This window comes from Cololabis saira, chromosome 21, assembly GCF_033807715.1.
Source record: "Cololabis saira isolate AMF1-May2022 chromosome 21, fColSai1.1, whole genome shotgun sequence".
NCBI lineage: Eukaryota > Metazoa > Chordata > Actinopteri > Beloniformes > Belonidae > Cololabis > Cololabis saira.
This window is the reverse complement of record NC_084607.1, coordinates 35,229,958-35,252,004: the sequence shown is the minus strand read 5'-3', so window position 1 is coordinate 35,252,004 and position 22,047 is coordinate 35,229,958. Positions and strand designations below refer to the sequence as shown.

Below are 22,047 nucleotides of genomic sequence, written 5' to 3'. Positions count from 1 at the left end.
ATATTACACCAGGAAACTGGACCATATTACACCAGGAAACTGGACCATATTACACCAGGAAACTGGACCATATTACACCAGGAAACTGGACCATATTACACCAGGAAACTGGACCATATTACACCAGGAAACTGGACCACATTACACCAGGAAACTGGACCATATTACACCAGGAAACTGGACCATATTACACCAGGAAACTGGACCACATTACACCAGGAAACTGGACCACATTACACCAGGAAACTGGACCACATTACACCAGGAAACTGGACCACATTACACCAGGAAACTGGACCATATTACACCAGGAAACTGGACCACATTACACCAGGAAACTGGACCACATTACACCAGGAAACTGGACCATATTACACCAGGAAACTGGACCACATTACACCAGGAAACTGGACCATATTACACCAGGAAACTGGACCATATTACACCAGGAAACTGGACCATATTACACCAGGAAACTGGACCACATTACACCAGGAAACTGGACCACATTACACCAGGAAACTGGACCATATTACACCAGGAAACTGGACCATATTACACCAGGAAACTGGACCATATAACACCAGGAAACTGGACCATATTACACCAGGAAACTGGACCATATTACACCAGGAAACTGGACCATGTTACACCAGGAAACTGGACCATATTACACCAGGAAACTGGACCATATTACACCAGGAAACTGGACCATATTACACCAGGAAACTGGACCACATTATACCAGGAAACTGGACCAGATTACACCAGGAAACTGGATCATATTACACCAGGAAACTGGACCACATTACACCGGTCATGAAATCGCTACACTGGCTGTCAGTGAGTCAAAGGATAGAGTTTAAAATCTTACTGCTGGTCTACAAAGACCTGAATGGTCTTGGACCAAAATACATGCTGGATCTGTTAGTTCCTATGAAGCTCCCAGACCCCTGAGGTTCATCTGGATCTGTTAGTTCCTATGAAGCTCCCAGACCCCTGAGGTTCATCTGGATCTGTTAGTTCCTATGAAGCTCCCAGACCCCTGAGGTTCATCTGGATCTGTTAGTGAAGCTCCCAGACCTGAATGCAGGCATTGTGACGTAGAATTGTCAAATTGGTCTGATTTACCGCACGAATCTGCACAGATTACTTTTGTAATACTGTATTTGACCCGGTCTTTGTACGTTTTGACCGTATAGAAATGTAATTCTTGCCATTGTAAGAATGAGATGTACCTGCTGTACTTTACTGTCCTTACCTTTTAACAACTTGTGCTTTTTATTTCTTGACCTCTTTTCTTATCATTTTATTTCATTGTATTTGTTATTTACTGTTTAATTGTGTCCTGCTGCTTTTAATGTTGATGTAAAGCACTTTGAATTACACCTACAACAACACCTGAACACAGAAACCAAAGCCCCGTTCTGGTACCGGAAGATCAGAGACATTAAAGCACCAGCAGTAATATCGTTTTCTTTGGAGACGCCCAAGTTGCAACAGCTTTGCTTTGCAGGTAACCAGAACAGACAAATCCAGGCCGGGTCCCTGTGAGGGCCCCGGGCTTCGTCCCGGGCTTCGTCCCGTCTCCTTCATACCAGAGAAACTGAAGCTGAAACATCAGCAATCAAGATTCCCCCATGGTTGGACCAGTTTCATAATGCTTGGCAGTGACCTGAGCGTGAACTGCAGAAGTTCAGCCATCAAACTTCAGCATCCCCCCCCCCCCCCCCCCCTCCCCTTGTGGTCTCTGGGTGTTTGTTGTTAGTTTCCTGTCACAGAGGAAGTGCCTCACCCTGCAGCCGGCTCCCCGCTGGCCCCGCCTCTGATCAACCCTGATTTGGGGGGGGGGGCGGTGAGACGGAGTGACAGCAGGACCAGAGGATAGAAAGAGGGAGCGGGTCTGGATCAGACGGCAGACGAGGGCTGGAGAGGAGCCGAGCACATCTGAGCAGAGACCAGAGACCAGACCCAGATCCAGACCCAGACCCAGATCCAGACCCAGACCCAGACCAGACCCAGACCAGACCCAGACCCAGACCAGACCCAGACGGGTCCCACGGCCGGCAGGAAGTGGCTCCGAGCTGCAGGAGGTAAGTAACTCTGACAGAGGAAATGGACTGAAACACTGCGTATTTGTTCCATAGTTGTGTTTTATGCAGTACTGGAGTTGTAAAATTAATCAGGGGGGTTGGTGGATTTGATCATATGGGGACAGATAATTTGTGCTGATTACAAATAATATAATATATTACAAATAATAGCAGTGACCAAAACAGCTGCAGAAATACTGCAGGAATGACATAGCAGCAGTTAAATGCAGCCTTCTGTAAGCTTTAAATATCCACTGGGCTTACATCAAATACATCAAAACACAACAATAAAAAACACTTTTCTGAACTTATCAATATGACTCTGTCCTTCACAGGATAAGTAACATGGATCACTGCAAAAACTCACAATCTTAACAAGAATATTTGTCTTATTTCTAGTTAAAATGTCTCATTTTAGTAAAAAAAATCTCATTACACTTAAAACAAGACTCATCACTGGAAAAAACAACAATTTTCACCTGTTTCAAGTAGATTTTTACTTGAAATAAGAAGAAAAATCTGCCAGTGGAACAAGATTATTTTGCTTGTAATGAGAAGATAAATCTTGTCCCACTGGCAGATTTTTCCACTTATTTCAAGTGAAAATTTACTTGAAACAGGTGAAAATTGTCAAATAAGTTATTTTTCTGGTGTTATTTTTCTGGTGATGACTCTAAATGTTGAAATAGCAGTAAAACCACATTCATTGATGAAATGACATAAGGGATGGAAAGGAGGGATGACAGTTTTACAGGGGGGATTATTTGGACCGTTTTTATTTCAGGGGGGGATGCCACCCCCCCCTCATCCCCCCTCAACTCCAGTACTGGTTATATGTGACGTGTCAGCCTCTTTCTCTTTCTCCTTGACGGCAACTTTTCAATAATTTGGTGGATTTGGACGTTTCAGGTTCCGGTTATCTGGTCTCAGCTGCAGGTTCTGCTCCGTCCCAGCTTGATCCGGTCACTCCCAATCCTTGTACCAGTGTCCTTGAACTGTGGCGCTGGACAGGTTTGGGGGGGGCTGTGCCAAGATCTGCTGCTGCTGCTGCTGCTGCTGTGGATCTTTAGGAAGACGGTCCCAGCCCCCAGAGGTCACGGTTCTGACCCGGGCTCGCTGCCTCGCTGCCTGTTTGTCTGGAGTTTGTGAGTTTCTGGAAACAGAGGTCCTCCATCAGAGGTCCCATCCTGCATGTTAAAACTGATGTCTTTCTCCCCACCGCCACAGAGTGAGTTATCCTGGGCCGCTTCTAGCTGTTCTAAAGAATCCTATTATGTTATTATTATTATTATTATTATTATTATTATTATTAATGATAATAATAATAATAATAATACATTTTATTTGTTAGGCGCCTTTCATGGCACTCACGGTCACCGTACAACAATCAAAATACAGGACTGTCTCAGAAAATTTGAATATTGTGATAAAGTTCTTTATTTTCTGTAATACAATTAAAAAAACAAAAATGTCATACATTCTGGATTCATTACAAATCAACTGAAATATTGCAAGCCTTTTATTATTTTACAGTTTAAGATTAAGATTCCCAGAATATTCAAATTTTTTGAGATAGGATATTTGAGTTTTCTTAAGCTGTAAGCCATGATCAGCAATATTAAAATAATAAAAGGCTTTCAATATTTCAGTTGATTTGTAATGAATCCAGAATGTATGACATTTTTGTTTTTGTAATTGCATTACAGAAAATAACAATATTCAAATTTTCTGAGACAGTCCTGCACATTTTATTTGTTAGGCGCCTTTCATGGCACTCAAGGTCGCCGTACAACAATCGAAATCGAAAACAATAGCCATAAATAGGGAAAATCTGAAAGAAGTGAATTATTTACAATAACAGAAAAGTATGTAAGAAGAGTTTCTCACCGAGGCTTCAGCCATTATAACATTAATTTGTTTGATTCTGTGATTTGCACATTCCTGAATCACAAAGCAGACAGATAATATCTAAGATGTTCACAGTCAGGACTGAAATGTTCTGAGGTTCCGAATGAGGATCAGACAGCGGGATGCAGCGCATGCGCACTGACGCCCCCTGTTGGCCGCTGCTGCGCCCTGCAGCTGCGCGCCTGCGCACAGAGAGCGTTTCATCCGAGAAAGGTAAAGGATCTGCGCTCAAAACAGGGTTACGAAACATCATTGGACTGTTTACGAGGTAACCTGTGTTGTGATTCAGAGATAACGGAATAAAACTGATGGAACTAACGAGTAATGTTTGTGCATGTTTCCTTCCTGCTTAAGAGACGTGTGGTTGATTCCTGCATGCAAATGGGGGTAAAAGTGTAAGATGGTACCTTGAAACCCTCTCTTCCCTCAAATAAGCCAAATAAATGTATATAAAACGAGTGCTTTGTCATTGTAATCCTTTTGAGATTGAGATCATGTTTGATTAATAAGAGTCCTGCTAGATCAAAGATCATCATCATCAATATTAAATGTATTAGTTTATGTGTGTATGATAGAAAATGGGTCAAATTCTGGGTCAAATTTTAGGCCAGCATTGGAAATCTTTTCAGTGTCAAACCCGAACTGCTCCACGTTTATATTCACGAAAGTTTCTCAGATTCTGGAATATGAGCTTTTCTTTTGTTCTGTGAAAAAGTTTCAAGAGAAAAATCTCTTAATGATACTGAAAGAGAACTTAGGTTTCATTTTAGAGATACTTTTTTGATCCACTTATTGAATTCTGATGGTTCCTGTGGTTTGAAGCCAAATATCCTGAAAAATAAACATCCACACATTTCAACCTTTCAAATAAATGACAAACAACAAGGCTTATTCTGAACCTGCTAGCGATGGTGGCTGCTATGGTCGGGGACGTGGGAGGCTTGTCCGTGTTACACCTCATCTGATCCTCAGCGTTCATCTCAGGCAGTCACTTAACCAGCAGACCTGGTGGATGAAGAACTGAGCCGCTCCAGAACCTCCGTGGACGTTCCCTAACAGCCGTCTATCAACGTCATACTGTCAGGCTGGTGTGGTGAAGACCCAGATGCAGGAGAGCGAGAGGCAGGAGTTCAACAAAAAAGGGTTTATTTTACAAAAAGGCAAGAACCAAAAACCAAAAGCGCTGCTTACCAGGATCAAAAAGTCACACAGAAACAGGGATCAAAAAACTAGCGCAAAAACTTGGCAGGACACATGGAGGAAAGAAACAGGACGGAACCACGAGGAGCAAGGGAAAGACAAGACCAGATATACACAAGGGTTAACGAGACACAGGTGTGAACAATCAGGGCAGATGGAAGACAGGCGGGGCAAAACAGAAACACAAACTGGGGGAAATGTCCACCACTGACAAGAAAAGTAGGGGGAGTATTGAGATTGGGCCTGAGTGTCAGAAAGACTGAGTGTCAGAAAGACTGAGTGTCAGCGTAAACTTTCAGTTTGAGCAACTGGAAAACATCTAAAATGGGAAAGAGCTGTTGTGCGATCGACTGTACTCATAGATTTAGCAAGAAATCTGAGTTATCGTTTTACAGACTGATGAAAAATAAGCTTAAGAGAGACAAATGGATCACTGCAATTCACAGAAACAACTGGATTCCAGGCACCGAAACGTGGATTTGTGGTTCCCATTTTGTATCAGGTAATGTTGGATTTTTGGGTAGCTAACGTTAAACGGTCAAATCATAAAGTTCGGTGTCCTCATCACTTTAATTTCTACAACAAATCCTGCCTTGAAGTCGGACCAAGCGTCAAGACTTTTGTAAGCCTTCAAGCTTTGCTTTGTGTATTTCCCCGGCGTAGAAATTAAGTACATATAAATATCAGGAAACTGGATTGGTGGCCAAATATTAATGTCCATGGACCACTGGTTCTTGGTAACTGTACCAAATATTAATGTCCATGGACCACTGGTTCTTGGTAACTGTACCAAATATTAATGTCCATGGACCACTGGTTCTTGGTAACTGTACCAAATATTAATGTCCATGGACCACTGGTTCTTGGTAACTGTACCAAATATTAATGTCCATGGACCACTGGTTCTTGGTAACTGTACCAAATATTAATGTCCATGGACCACTGGTTCTTGGTAACTGTACGGGTCACTGTCAAGTCCAACTGCCTTTAATTTAAGCTGATAATCAGCTGTTATCCCGTCTTCTCCACTAGTTGCAGCTGTTTTTGCTGATGTTTTGCCACTCAGTGCGAGTAGGGGGCTGGTCCAGTGGGGAAGTGATGTCAATGCAAACTCTCTATTCCACTTGTGACCAAGTTGTGGCATTTAGATCTGCTGAGTAGGCCTGTAATCTCATCTACTCAGAGATGCTCTCGCTGTACTTCACCAGGGACTAACAGCACAGCTGTTAGGGTCCGCAGTGAGCCACAGCTGTGCTGCCCCGTGTGCTCGGAAGCAGTAGCGCCACATTGCAGTAAAAGGTGAATCACTTGTATAAATGATTTATATCCTATTCAAATTTGAGGACTGTATAAATCGTTATTCTGATATTCCTTCTCATCTGCCAGATTTGGGTTTTTTTTTTATCCATGAGACTTACTGTTGATGCCCTTTAAGTTCAAGTTCAAGCTGACTTTATTAATACCCGTATAGGTAGATTTGTTTTGCAGTAGTAGATGGGAGAAGGCATCTCGCGCACAATCTTTACAGTTATTAATTTGACACAGAAAAAAAACAATGAACAGATTTACGACAGCACAATACAGACATGGCAGGTATCACAATGCTCACTGAACCGGATAAAAGTAGATGTTGCCCACAAGGCAACCCTCAATATACACAGAGCATCCCGGCACAAGTTTATTCCCACTGCCATCAATGCCGTCCCGGTGTTGACATCCGCGGCGCACGTCCGTGTTGTGGGGCGACGTCAACACAACAACATGCGCTGGCTGTCTCAGGCCACTGGTCTGTGTTGACAGTGTCGGTCCTCTCACCCTGCCTTCTCCCTCTGCTGCCTCCTTCATGTTTCTTAAAGGGGACATATTATGGCATTTAATGTATATTTTAAACAGGCCTTGAATGTCTTAAAAACAATCTAAAGCTTGTTTTTCTACATAAATCAGAAATCCAGCCTGTGGGCCCTGTCACTAGTTTTACCGCTTCTAACCCCTTTTTCTGTGCCTCATTCTAAGGGAAGGGAGGGGTATGATAATGAGGCTCTGTGCTGATTGGCTCCCTGAATGACGTGTAGCAGGGGAGGAGAATAAACCTCGCTCCGCCAGAGCAGCCCGAGCCTGTAAATAAATCACAACACTGAATTTTCACAAATGGCAACTTTATTGTTAAAAAAATAAAATATGAGTTGTATATAAATAACATTTATGCACTATTTCAGCCCGGATCTGCCCGGCGGATGCTGAACGCTGGCCCCGCAACCCCACGCCGGGCACCCGGCATGGCTCCGCGGCGCATCGCCTGTTACCGGGGATCAAACCGACAGATTTCGCTGAAAATCTCTGAGGGTGAAGCTGATCCAGCCTGGGACGTACCCAAGAAATCCCTGCTCCCAAAGCGGCTGGGAACCTGGACAATTTAGTCGGACGGACCCCGCTTTGGGAACCAGGAAGTAGGCTGGAACAGCGCGCATCACCGCGGCTTTAACCGGGGAATCTGACCGGTTCCGACCGGCTGGGACCGCAGGAACCCGCCTGGACGGGCAGCAGGGACTCCCGGGGACCGACCAGCGGAATTTCAGCCGGATCTGCTCGGCGGATGATGCGCGCTGGCGCCGCAACCCCACGGCGGGCGCACAGATCGGCTCTGGGGCGCATCCTCTGCGCATCGCCCGTTACCGGTGATCAAACCGACAGATTTGGCTGAAAATCTCGGAGGGTGAAGATGATCCGACCTGGGACAGACCCCCGAGGACCCAGCTCCCAAACCACCCGGGAACCTGGATGATTTAACCCGGATCCGCTCCGCCGCGGCGCCGCGTCCGACTGGTTTAAGGAAGGACCGCTCCAGACTGCGGAGAGAGCTGGTTGTGGGCGTTTCAGCAGCGGAGGCCGAACCTCTGCGCCTAGGGTGACGTCACCCTAGGCGCAGATTTTAATCGGCTCAAAAAAAATCACGTGACACTGGGGGATTCTGTCCGGCGGGGGTCAGACACCTTGCAGAAATTCATGGTATTTTGTCTCCCCTGTGCTGGCAGGCTGAGGGGAGACCACTTTATATATGTTAAAACAAGAAAAAACGTGTCCACTTTAACACCCGCTCCCTCAACAACAAAGCATTATTGATCCACGACATCATAACTGACCGAAAACTGGATTTTCTGTGCTTGACAGAGTCTTGGCAAAATCAGCAGGACTTCTTGACTCTGAATCAAGCTACTCCCCCCGGATACACTTATCTCCAGATTCCAGAAACCCCGCTCTGTTGGCCAGGGCGGGGATCTGGCTGTCATCCACCGTGCTGATATCCGGGTTAAGGAAACTCCTGGACCCAAGACCACTTATTTTGAGTGTATTACATTTACACTTACTGGCTCTGCACAACAACAGTGTGTCCTCATCTACCGCCCCCCCCCCTGACCCCACTGACCTCTGTCTGCTCCAAGGCTTCATCCACCCTACTGCTGGGTGACTTCAACATCCATGTTGACTCCTCCAGCTGCAGCTTTGCTGCAGAGTTCCTGTCAGTTACGTTACGGTTCGGGCCGTATTAACTGCCGAAGAAATGGCATAAATTGCGCCAAAATTACACGATTAATTCCAAATGGCCGACTTCCTGTTCGGTTTCGGCCATGGCGCCAAGAGACTTTTCTTTAAGTTGCGACATGATACAGGTGTGTACCGATTTTCGTGCATGTACGTCAAACCGTGTTGTGGGGCTTGAGGCACAAAGTTTTCTAGGGGGCGCTGTTGAGCCATTAGGCCACGCCCATTAATGCAAACCATTAAATATGACATGATGATCCACTGGGCGGCGCCTCTCACCCTTCTTCTCCTCTCCTCTTCCCTTCCTCTCTTCTCCATTTCCATTTTTATTTATTATAAGTATGTCATAGCCATCATTGTTGTCCATCGTTCCTGTAGTTTCTTGTGCCGGCCCCCCTTTTTTCTCTTCTGTGCATGTTTGCAGGCCGGAGCTTCGGGAGCTGCGTGCTGGCTTGCGGTCCGCCCCCCGCCCCCCTCTGGTCATCCCGTTGCTGCTTCCACTTGTCTGCTGTGCTGTTGACGTCCCTGACTCCCCCAGTCTGGCCCTCGGCAGGAGGGCCCCCCCTTATGATCCAGGTCCTGGTCCAGGTTTCTTCCCTCCTAAAGGGGAGTTTTTCTTGCCACTGTTTGGCTTAAGGCTTTTCTCCCACTAGGGGAGTTTTTACCTGCCATTGTTTATGTAATAATTGATCGGGGGTTTATGTTCATGAACTGAGGGGTATTCCAGGAAGCAGGTTCAACAAAGTCCGAGTTTAAACCTCAACTCCGAGTTGACTTATCCTGAGAAAGGAAACTCTGAGTTTTCGGTTCCAGAACAGCGGATATGAGTTAGTTCAATCAACTCTGAGTTTGTTAAGCTCGAGTTAAAAAGCCATCATCAGTAGAGCCCTGATTCAACGATTCACCATGGCAACCGGCGACAACAAAAGAGCGACATACTTTTTCTTTCTTTTTTTTAAAACTTTATTTAACATTTCAATTTACAAAGTTCCTTTTGAGGAAACATTAGTTTGCATCTGAAGATCCACATACTTCACGCCACTGGAGTTAGAAGTGTTAATACGTGCGTATGGCAAGTATGAGAGCATATTTCGGGAAAAAAAGAACAGCTGCAGCAGCGAAGGAGAGAATTGGCGTGGCAATGTGTAAGTTTGAATGCAGTATTCATTTAACATTTAAGACAGGGGTCTCCAACTCCGGTCCTGGAGAGACCTATCCAGCATGTTTTAGGTGTCTCCCTGCATGAACACACCTGATTCTAATCAATGGTCGTCATTAACTTGTCATCAAGGTCTGGACAGTTCTGTTGATGACACAGCTCCTTGTATCATGGTGTGCTGAAGCAGGAAAGATCTAAAACATGCTGGATAGGTCTCTCCAGGACCAGGGTTGGAGAACCCTGATTTAAGCACACTGTCTTATAATATTACAGATGAAAACAGTGGTGGAATGGTATTGAATGAAATTTTATTGTCATTTAGATCAGGGGCAGCCGCCACACCTCGGCTTCAGGGGAAAATGTAAATGTTTTATTTTTTATTTTTTATACATTTATGGAACTCTGTGTCTATTTGTTTTGATTTATTCTATTACTTAATACATATAAAATAACTACAAATGCATATCAGAACAACATGATGGATTTCACTAGGTATTATCTTTCCCAACACTTGTTCCCCCTCATATCTTGAAATGTGATGTCCCAGCGTCCCTGACGACAGTGGTCGCTATCAATCTGGTTTTTAGCTCTGCAGTGTTACTAACTTACAAAAATGAAAAGGAAGCAGACAACCACGCAATTAAAAAAAAAAAAAAGAAAGAAGGCAAGTGATGAGTCCAATGTTGCCCCAGCAGCAGAAGATATTAACGAGGCTGTAGCCACTGATGGATTAATTATGAAAGTTCATTCTAAGGTAAGATATCAAATCACCCTACCCTCTTATAAATCTGTTTAAGGGAAATATTTGACTTTTTTTTTTTTTACTCTCTCTCTCTCTTTCTCTCTTCTGCTCCCTCCCTCTCCTTTTTGCATTTGGACTTTAACTGTTTGAAGTTAAACTCAGATGTCCCTGTGATATTGTTGCACTGACATAGTGAATAAAATACGTTGCGTTTGTTAGATACGCTTTTTCTGCTCTCTCTGCCGCTTGCCCCACTGGCTGAATTGACGCCACTGAGGGAGGAGACAGAGAGAAACTCAGGCTTTATTGAAGTAAACCTGCTAGCGAGCAGGTTAGGTTCACAGGCTCAGTTGCCATAGTAACTGACTCAGAGTTTGAGTTAACTCGCTTTCTGGAACTGAAAACTCCGGATTTCCCTCATCTCAGGCTTAACAAACTCAGAGTTTTCACTAAACCCGCTTCCTGGAATACCTCTGGAAAGCGTCTAGACTAGAGCAGTGTTTCCCAACCCTGGTCCTCAAGGCCCACTGTCCTGCATGTTTTAGATGTTTCCCTTCATCATCACACCTGATTGTAATTAATGGCCCTAATTAGCTTGTTATCAAGTGCTGCACAATTCTGTTGATGACACAGGTACTTGTATCACGGTGTGCTGAAGCAGGGAATCTAAAACATGCAGGACAGTGGGACCAGGACCAGGGTGGGGAAACACTGGTCTAGAGACAACATATGTTGTATTAGATGCTATATAAATAAAATTGAATTGAATTGAATTGAAGTATCAAATTTTTCGCCAGGCCTGGCTTGCGTGCAAAATTTGGTGACTTTGGGGGCACGTTTAGGGGGGCAAAAAGGCCCTAATTTCGTTGGAAAAATAATTAAAAAAAAATTCCTACAGATACAATAGGGCCTTCGCACTGTCAGTGCTCGGGCCCTAATAATAAAACTCTAATAATCCCCTGTTGCTGCAGAGGCAGGTACATGAGGAGGAAGAGGCCCCGCCCCCCGACCATGATGCTACCGTACTTCAGTGTAGCTGCGCAGCCGCTGTTCATGGCAGCAAATCTGTACCAGTGCTGCTCCGCGAAAATAACACAAACACATCGACGAAGGTAAGAAGAACAATTCACAGCAACCGTATCTTCCTTTGCCCTTGATTAAAATTCTGTAAACGCTGGTTGAATTTTGTATTAAAGTCGATATAAACTATCCGTGACGGTGGAAAAGTTTTAGCGGCGCTCCCTGTGTCCAGCCGGCTCAAGCCTGATTTATGGTCCTGCGTTAAAGCGACGGCGTCGCCTACGGCGTACGGTTCGCGTCGCCGCGTACTTTACGACGTAGGCTCTGCGTTGGTGTAACGCAGAACCATAAATCAGCCTTCAGCCGTGTCCGCTGCGGTATCCGCCGGGGCGCGCCGCCGGCGTCGCCGGGTGGGCGGAGTTACAGTTCTCAACCGAAACGACAGACTCCGCGTTGACCCCGCTCAGCCCGTGGTGGTATCGATGCGTCAACGCCTCCGGCACATATATGAGATGCGTTTTTAAAGTAACAAAGCTTAAATAGCAAAACTTTGTAATTGATTTGTTATCAGTAAGAAACGAGCTGTAGAAAAGCATGTCGAGGGCCCGCATTTAGTGAAACCGCAGTGCCATGGGACACTGAACCATTCAGATAACAGGCAAACAAACACAAAAAAAACCGAGCGAGAAAATAAAGTGTTCTGACTTCATAAACTCACTATTTCGTAGAAAAAATCCAGCAGAAATAGACAATTCACAGTCAAGTCCTAAGATGTTTTTATTGTGGCCTCTAACAGTGAGGACAGGACAACTCCTTGGTGGCTTCAGGCCTCAAATTATTCATTATGAATTGTAAAAACGGATGATTTGGGTCTTTTTGGGGGAGTACTTTTTCAAAAGTAACCGTTTGAATGTGCACTGAATGAGTTTTTCCTGGGCTGCTTTTAAAATAGTTGCATGTTTCCTTCTGCAGCTCACCAGCAGGGGGCGCTGCTGCCTGCAGCTCTGCTGTCGTCTACAGTAAACACAATCACGTTTTTCTAAATTTAACAGTTTAATATTAAAACTAAAACATGTTTGTAGTGTTTGGATGCCCGATCAAATGAAGACTTCCTAAATGATGTATTCTCTCGCCTGTAGCTGCTGAAATTCAAGCCACTATAAGGCCTGAGCAGGTTTCCACACCTCTTGGCTGTTTCAGCCTTTCATTGCTTTTCCAAATAAAATCGTAGTCAGTATAATTTGGCTGTTTTGACAAGAATTTCACAAACAAAACAAACCGCTTTAATATTAAAAAGAAAACTGATTTTTTTGCAAAATATTGTAAATTAACAATTATCTGAGGTAAAGTAAATGATGCAGATACAATTCAGTTCATTCAAAAATACTTTATTAATCCCCGAAGACACAAATGAAATGATTAGCCGTGGATACACCCTACAACTGCAGAGTAATCTGAGTATTTCTGCAGATGACAGGACTGTGAGGTGTACAGTGAAGAGTAGTGGGGAGAGTACAGTTCCCTGTGGTGCTCCTGCTCACCTGACCAGCGGCTCACAACCATCCAGCTCACAGGCTGCTCTGTTGGTCAGGTAGTCAGTAAGCCAGGGGATTGTGGAGGCCTCCACCTGTGTATTCTGGAAGTTCAGTGCTGCTGCTTGTCCAGAAGACCGCGGGTTTGTTGAAGCAGGTGTATGATGATGTCTTGGACTTGTTTGATGACTCAGATGGACCAATAAAAGTCTCCAGAATTTTTATGACGCATGTTTGGGGTTTATAGCAGTTGGAGATTTGACTTGACATGTCCCTCGGTTTTTATTTCCTGGTTGTGCAAAGTACAAGGATTCATTCCAGAAGATGAAAACAACAACTCTAACCTGAAAGGAGAGTGAGTGTAACTGGAGCGCAGGACCGGGGGCCTGTTGGGTTCTTCTCAATGGAAGCTGCAGCAGCAGCTTTGTAGTTCATGGATGGCTCTCTTGTAAGAAGAGACGAAGAAAACTGGGTGTTTATGTTGTTTCTCCTGATCTCCATTTCTGTGACAGATGTCAGAGCCTGCCGAACGCAGCGCCTCTGTCTCTTCCATCTCCTCCATCTCTTTGGTGGAGATCAAGGCAGAGACTCATCTCGTCCTCCACGCGTTCCTGGAGCGGACTCTTTCCACTCCTGAGACAGAGCGGCCCGGCAGCATAGGAGGAGCCTACGGAGATCACAGCAAGTTCAGGTAATGTTAGTCGCTTTGTAGAGCAGCCGTTCCACAAACGTCTGCTAGAGTTGGAGTTATCCCTGGAAGTATGTGGAAGTAGGAAGTGTGTACGTGTGCATTGGTGAATGAGAAACTCATTGGACCGAGAGAAGCTTAAAAAGTGTGACACAAGCTGCCAATGTGGTTCACTGTCTTGTGATGTTTTCCAACTTTAGCTCCAAGCCCAAGGACGGGTTGGATTCTCAGGCTGAAGATGACGATAACAAGAAGTTGAGTTTCAAGGAGTTGATAAAGCAGCTGCCTCGGAGCACCATACGCCTCAAAAACGGATCGCTGGGCAGAGACGGCAAAGCAAAGCAAGCAGAAGTAAGACTGGTGGTTTTATTTGTCCTGTCGCAATGAAAATGAGCTTTACTTTGGACTCAGATACTGACACGACTGTCGGGAGCATAAATCAGGGCCGATGGGAAACAGGAAGGTCAAACTAGACGTTAAAGCAGCACTATGTAACTTTTCCAGCTTAATCTAATATTTCATCATCATCATTGTGATGGTACATCAACTTCCAACAGGTTTAATGAACCTCTGTCATGGTCTGAGGGGTCTGTATCGCCTTCACTGGCACTATGTAACTTTGAGGAGCATGGTAGGAAACCTGCCACACTAAAAAACTACACATTTTTACGGCTTTGACTGCTTTACGGCATACGTCACTTCCCCCTCCTTCCCCATTCGTGGAGACCAAAGCTGGGCGGGGCGTGGAGCGCAGAGCTCAGCAGAAGCTGGTGTCATGGCCGAAGCAGCAGAAAAACCAAGAAAATAAAAGTTTTATCGGAGGAGGCGGAGTATTTTTTTATTTTGTCAGTAAGTATGTTATGACGAAGTCCCTCTAAAAAACGTGACAGGAAAAAGGTGCAGAGCTGAGCGTATGAGTTTGTAGGAGCATTATCTCGCTGAAACAACTTAATAAAACCAAGTTGAAATGAGTGATTTTCAACATCGTCATATTATATTGTTTATCCAAAAATAGATGCATTACCTCTTCGCTATCCATCCTGCAAACGACCGCTGAAAACAGAAAAGTAGTTTTGAAAGTCCGTCCCGTCTTATTTCATTAACTATCAAAACAAATGCAGCGACGGGGACAGGAGTTTTCCAGCAGTACGTGCTGGTGCTCATGGGAAATGTAGTTCTTTCTGGTAAAGCACTACCGCTTTTGTCCAAAGGAGCCGCCAAACTCAACAAAAGCTGAAAGTTACATTGTGCTGCTTTAAACACACCCTGCGTTTGAAATTCCATACTTCCACCGTAATGAGTAGGGCTGAACGATTTTTGAAAATAATGTAATTGCGATTTTTTTCTTCAATATTGCGATTTAATATGCGATTATTTTTTCAAGGTCCTTTCTCATGTATTTTTCAACTACACAAGCAATAAATCAGTCTGTTTTATAATAAACAATGTCAGATTTATTTAAAGCACAGATTACGTGCCGGCTTCACTGTTGGCTGCAGTACCCCCGACGGCCGTCGTGGCGAAGGGTGGCGCTAGAGAGTCTCATTTCTTAAAAGGAGCCTCATGCTCCTTTAACACGTCTACACACGTCTGTACACACGAGTGTTATGGGAGTCCTGGGCAGCGGTCTAGGGGCAGGCTTCTGCTTTTTTCTTTAGGCCACTTTTCCACACAACCGGGTATTTACAAAAACGGATATTTCCCCCTCTACGTTTTGAAAAATACCATCATTTACACGAACCTGCATAAATATCTGTTAAGGTGCTATGAGCATCCAAACCTACAGGGGGCAGTGTAACGAGAAGATGAAGTCATACTAGCCAATCAGAATCCTGGAAAAAAACATCAACAAATGACACGAGTAACTACAGTGGCCAAACAAATTGTAAACACAGGTGGCACACATGACGCTGGTGACGTTTCTGTCTCATAATGTGACGTTCTGAAGCCTAAATGTCCGTTTCCCTCCGTTTACAAGCAAACGTGAAGACGGAGTTTTTGCAAATCTCCACTTTGGACGGAGTTTTCAGAAATGATGGTTTTTGGTGACTTTGAGCTTCGTTTTTTGTGTAAACGAACGGCCAAAACGCATGAAAACACCACCGTTTTTGCTCCGTGTAAACGGGACCTTAGCTTACTGGCAGTTGGTGCGCTGGTGAAATTGGCGCTGTACTGCCCCCCGGTGGTGCGGAGTGTAGCGTGCCCTCAGTGGATCCCACCAGGTTCATCACTGACTACATGCTGCTCCGCCAGGAGCCTTCTGTCTTCTGTTTAACTCAAACAGGATTTTCATGCACGTTTATTGACATTTCATTACGTTTCTGCCGGTAGCCCTCAGTGTAACGCTAGTTGCACCTGTTTTCACAGGATGCCAGACCTTCTTCCTCCTCGTCAGATGAAGATGACAATGAGAAGAATTGGAAACAGAAGCAAAGGAAGATCAGGAAAAGACTCTCTATGTTGTTCAAATCGAAGGAAAAACAGAAGAAAGAAAAAGAAAAGGAGGAACCTGATGTTCCTCCTCCAAAACCAGTGGACATCCCTTCTCCTTGTGAGTTCCTCAATCACTCACTTATCATCTATTTATCTATCTATCCATCCTCGTATTAATGCCTCACTGTTACTTCTTTGTTTTTGGATCATTTAGAGACTTTTGGGATGTTGCCACTGTTTTTACACGGCTCTGCTAATGTGCTGGACCAGTTCTCTGTGAAATGTCCTCACCATCAGTTTCATATTCATCTGCTGTGCCGCAGGTCACCCTCCCGAGTTCTACAACGAGGTGGCAGAGAAGCTGGAAGACATGGTGAAGTCCACCAAGATCAGGACGCAGATTCCTGAGCCCACGCCGTCAGCAGGTGATCCACCGCGCTGACGCGTGCAGCTGAATCCAGCTGGAGCACATTTATGCTGAATGAAATGCTGATAACAATAATACATTTCATTTGTAATGACTTTACATAGGAAATGAATCTCAATGTGCTACAGGTACAAAAACAAGATGAAATATCGATAACATGTGGTAATGGGGATATAGAGCATCATAGAGCATGAATATTTGTACAGGCGAACACACAACAGGTTCATGTTTCCATGTTCTCATCAGAACTCCTGCAGAACTGTTCTGGGGTACTGTAGAATCTTTGCAGCGATGCCAGTGAGAGCAGGATCACGATAGTCCAGCCTGGAGGAGGTAAAAGCAGACTAAGGGCCAATCCCAATACACCCCCTGCTTTCTACCACTATCCCTAAAAATGAGTAGGGCCTTTGTAATGTTCCATAGGGATTGGGACACCACTTGCTACATCACTGCGTGGTTTACGTTCGGGTACATAAGAGACTGCGTAGTTACGTTTGCACATACGTCACACCATATCAGGAAGCCCAGAGCTAAAAGCTGTTTTAATTTCAGCTGTAGCGCTGTTAATATGCCACTTTATTAAGTTTTAATATTTTTTCAGGTGTAAAAGTAACCGTTAAGATCCCCAACCTGGGCTCAGTTTATCCAAATAACGCCTGTTAAGAAATTTGCTCCGATGTTTTCGGGATGAGAAGAGCCGCCGGCGATTTATGGTTCCGTGTTAAATCGACACGCACCGTACGGCGTGCGTCGCCGCGTTACCTACGCCGTAGGCTCTGCGTTGGTGTAACGCGGAACCATAAATCAGCCTTTATTCTGGCGAGATCTTCGCAACAACGGGCAAGCGAGTGATTATATAGATTCACTGAGTGAATATTATGAAAGTAAAATATATATTTCTCGCTAGAAATGTTGTCAAAATATTGATCTTATTCACTAAAAAATGAAATTGTCCACCATGTTTTTTTGTTTGATTCAGTCTGCAAATGATGACGTAAAGCTTTCTGGGAAATTTTCTCAGGCCCTCGGTCGGTGAGTCAGTATCTGAAATCCCTCACTGTGAAGGGCCAGATTCATACACGCTAGCCCTCGATATGTCCACTAGCCCTACATGCAAAGAGGAATTGGGACACCACTACCCTCACGGGAACGCGCAAAATGTAGGGGTAGGGCTGAAAAGTAGGACTAGGGGGGATTGGGACTGGGCCGAAGTCTCAAGTGCAGGTCTGAGGAAGGAGCCTGTTTTCCAGGCTGATCGGACGTAAACTGTTAAAGACCCAGAAGGGTTTTCACACAAACCTGCAACTTCATAAAAGCAGAATCAGAGTTTAGTTTCACATATTTGTAACCGTTACCACTCCGGCACCAGGTTCCTCTTCCCCTCTAACAGTTCCCCCATGCTCGCCCTCAGCCAGGAACTGTTCCCCACCCACATGTCTCTTTCAATCCTGATTTCTTTTTTTTTTATTTTTTTTTTTTAAAGATTTTTTTGGGCTCTAGTGGCCCTTTTATTGAGATGCAGAATGGAAAGGGGTAGAGAGAGAACGGGGAAGACACGCAGCAAAGGTGCGCAGGCTGGATTCGAACCCGCGACCGCTGCAGGAGGAGGACTGTAGCCTCAGTATATGGGCCGCTGCTTAACCCACTGCGCCACCGAGCGGCCCTCAATCCTGATTTCTAACATGTCAGTGGAGGGAGTGAGAGAGGACGACTGCTCCACAACCTCTGATCCATTCAAATGTATTCCACTCCAGCAACAGTAGACACTGTTGATTTTATTATTTTCAACAGCAAACAACAACTGTTTTCAGACCTTTGGTCGTTAGTTTAAAGACCCGTACTTTGTTTCAGCCCCCTCGGGTAAAGACTCGGTGATCCAGCGACTCGTTCAGGTGCTGTCGTCGGAGGGAGACTCCATCAACATGAGGGTACGTAACAGGACGCTCCAGGGCAGGGGTCGGCAACCCGCGGCTCTAGAGCTGCCCTAGTGGCTCCTGGGGCTTTTTCAAAAATGTTTGATCTTTTTTTTTTTCCTTTTTTTTTTCTCTTTTTTCCCCCTTTTTTTCTTTTTTTTCCTTCTTTTTTTTCTCTTTTTTTTTCTTCTTTTTTCTCTTTTTTTTCTTCTTTTTTTCTTTTTTTTCCTTTTTTTCTCTTTTTTTCTTTCCTTTTTTAATCTCGACATTTCAACTTTTTCTCAACATTTCAACTTTTATCTCGACATTTCCACTTTTTTCTCAACATTTCGACTTTTTTCTCGAGATTGTATTTCAATATTAATCTCGACATTTCGACTTTTTTCTCGACATTTCAACTTTTTTTTCTACTTTTTTCTCGCATTTCGTCTTTTTTCTCGACATTTCGCTTCTCGCCTTTTGCCTTCATTCTAAGGCTTATACAAGACGTTTCATTTTTTTGCGGCTCCAGACATATTTGTTTTTTTTTGTTTTTGGTCCAATATGGCTCTTTCAACATTTTGGGTTGCCGACCACTGCTCCAGGGGAATATTAACGGCCTTTCAGGGTGACGGGAGGATAAAACATCCCTCCTTGTTCCCACAGATCCAGTCGGACCCGTTCATGCGCTCCAGCCTGGCTCGTCTGTCCTATGCATCGTTCTCCAGACTGCTGGACACGTTCAGCCTGGACCAGGCGGGCGTGGCCGCGGCCACGCCCCCGGCCAGCCCCACGCTGCAGCGCCTGGCCGCCACCATGGAGGTGTCGCGGAGGATCCTGACGGCCACGGGGACCCAGCGCCTGCAGGGCCACGCCGAGCACTACATGGAGAACTTTGCGCCGTGGCTGAAGCAACAGGGCGGATGGGTGAGTGGCTCCGGCAGCAGGCGGGGTGTTGTCTTCAGTGTTGTGCTAGTTACTGAAAAATAGTAACTACAGTATTTTCTGGACTATAAGCCGCACCTGCATACAAGCCGCATCCGCTCTATTTAAAAAGAAAAAAGATATGCAAGCCATTTTGAACTGTAAATGATGTACATGTTTGTACCTAAATAGATTCTTTCCTAACAGTGTCTTTAACACGGCAGCAACTTTGCTGATTAAAACGGACAGAACCAAGAGAAAATAACCGCTATTTATTTATCTATTTATCTGTTTGAAATCTGCTTCTACCTACTTCTATCTGCTAAAGAAGTAGTAGCGTATTCTTCTTTGCATTTATTTTGTCTTAGTTTTGATTCTAATTCCGGTTAGAGCGCCCCGAGCGCTGGAAGAAAAATCCACAGAATAGAACCTTTGTATAAGCTGCATGGTTGAAAACCTATGAAAAAAGTAGCAGCTTATAGTCCAGATAGTAGTTAACCATTACTAGTAACTTAATTCAAAAGTAACTCAGTTACTTAGACCAAAAAGTAATGAGTTATGATGAAAAGTAACATTTTAGTTACTTTAAAAAAAATATTATTTCAAATGCTCCCATTAATCCCCTCTAGCCTTCATTTCAGCAGGTACTGTATGGATTTACATTGTGCATTGTGTTCTGCATTCTGATTGGCTAAACCGTCTCCCCGCTTCTTCATTTACAATACCATAGTTTTTATTTGTCATTTTCAGGACACATGTAACACACAGTGCTCTGGGAACGAAATTTAGTTGCCTCTGGCTCAGAAAAGCAAATAATGATACAGTTTAAAAACGTCCTAACTTAACTAAAACTAAATTTTAACTTAACTTAAAAAGGTGCTTGAGTGCTTAAAAATATGAAAATAAATAGAATATGCAGCTTTTCATTAACAGTTTGGTCATTATAATCCTTTCATTTTGAGTTCAACAGTCTTATGGCCGGGGGGATGAAGCTGTTGCAGAATCTGTCTGTTCTGCATCTCGCACTGCAGAACCTCCTGCCACAGTTGAGCAGTGTGATTTCCTGTGTCAATAACGTTGTTCACTTAGCAACAGTGCTGAGTGACTTCCAGTCACTTTTAGTGACTGTTTTTTTTTTTTTTTTTTTTAATAGTAAAAGGTGCAAATAAAAAAAAGACACTGATGCAAATAAATAGCCTATATAGGCCCATAATCTTATTTAAAAGCAAGGTGCAAAATAAAACATCCCCTAAAGCAGTTGGTCCCCGAGTTGCTTCTTGGTTATAATGGTGGGACTGGGACAAAACCAGTGGAAAACCTCTGCGTTAGAGTATTAGTTACCGCCAAAACTACCGGCGTTACTGTAATGCGTTACTAAATAACATGTTAGTCCCAACACTGTGTTTGTGTGTCACCTACAGGAGAACGTGGTGGACCTGGAGGAGCCTCTGGACTACGACTGATCTCCTGACCCTGACCCTGGACACGGAGGGGAGCGGACCACTACTGTCTGACACGGCAGAGCGGGACGGACGACTGGAGCCTCTGCTCCTCTGGACCTCTGCGTCTGCTGTCTGGTTTATTGTCTGCTGGAGAGGCTGAGCTGAACTTCAGGTTTTTGTTTTGGTTTCACTTGGTACAGAACTGAAACCCAACTAGAAGTTCCCTTAAGCACCTTTGGTGTTGAGAACAGCGCCTTTACCCGGCTACATGAGCCGTCTTCAGTCACGTCCTGGTTGTGGCCGGTACCAGAGCCTGTGCACAGTGTTTTAATCTTAACTTGACGGAGATGTTTGATGAAACTGAACCAGAGTCAGCTGACTGAAGTTCTCAGGCCTTTCTTAGGGCCGTCAGGAAGATCCTTGAAGTTTTAAAGTCTCAGCTCTCAGGGTGATTAGAGGACATTAAAGGAGCTGTTTTTACTCTTTGTTTTAGGTAATAATTACAGTACGTAGGTCGACTGAAGTTACCTAAGAAAGTCTCTTGACCTGTAACGTTTTTTTCATGTTAAATATCAGTTTCACTTTCGTTTGAAGGACTACTTGATTATATTTTGAGGAGGTGTTGGGACAAGCAGCCAAAGAAACTTTGGACTCCTGTGTGATGGAGAAGGCAGATTTTAACAATCAGATTTACAGGACTGTCTCAGAAAATTTGAATATTGTGATAAAGTTCTTTATTTTCTGTAATGGAATTAAAAAAAACATAAATGTCATACATTCTGGATTCATTACAAATCAACTGAAATATTGCAAGCCTTTTATTATTTTAATATTGCTGATTATGGCTTACAGTTTAAGATTAAGATTCCCAGAATATTCTAATTTTTTGAGATAGGATATTTGAGTTTTCTTAAGCTGTAAGCCATGATCAGCAATATTAAAATAATAAAAGGCTTGCAATATTTCAGTTGATTTGTAATGAATCCAGAATGTAGGACATTTTTGTTTTTGTAATTGCATTACAGAAAATCACAATATTCTAATTTT

General features: G+C 44.1%; 1 protein-coding gene across 1 annotated transcript; it reads left to right on the top strand.

Moving 5' to 3' along the window:
• The first annotated feature begins 11,681 nt into the window (after positions 1-11,681).
• Positions 11,682-21,803, top strand: bcl2l12 (BCL2 like 12). Its single transcript, XM_061712895.1, has 8 exons — positions 11,682-11,754; positions 13,707-13,885; positions 14,083-14,233; positions 16,250-16,433; positions 16,639-16,740; positions 18,594-18,670; positions 19,301-19,561; positions 20,980-21,803. Exons 2-8 carry the CDS (start codon positions 13,707-13,709, stop codon positions 21,019-21,021), a joined length of 996 nt encoding a protein of 331 aa, XP_061568879.1. The 5' UTR covers positions 11,682-11,754; the 3' UTR covers positions 21,022-21,803.
• The last annotated feature ends 244 nt before the right edge of the window (positions 21,804-22,047 follow it).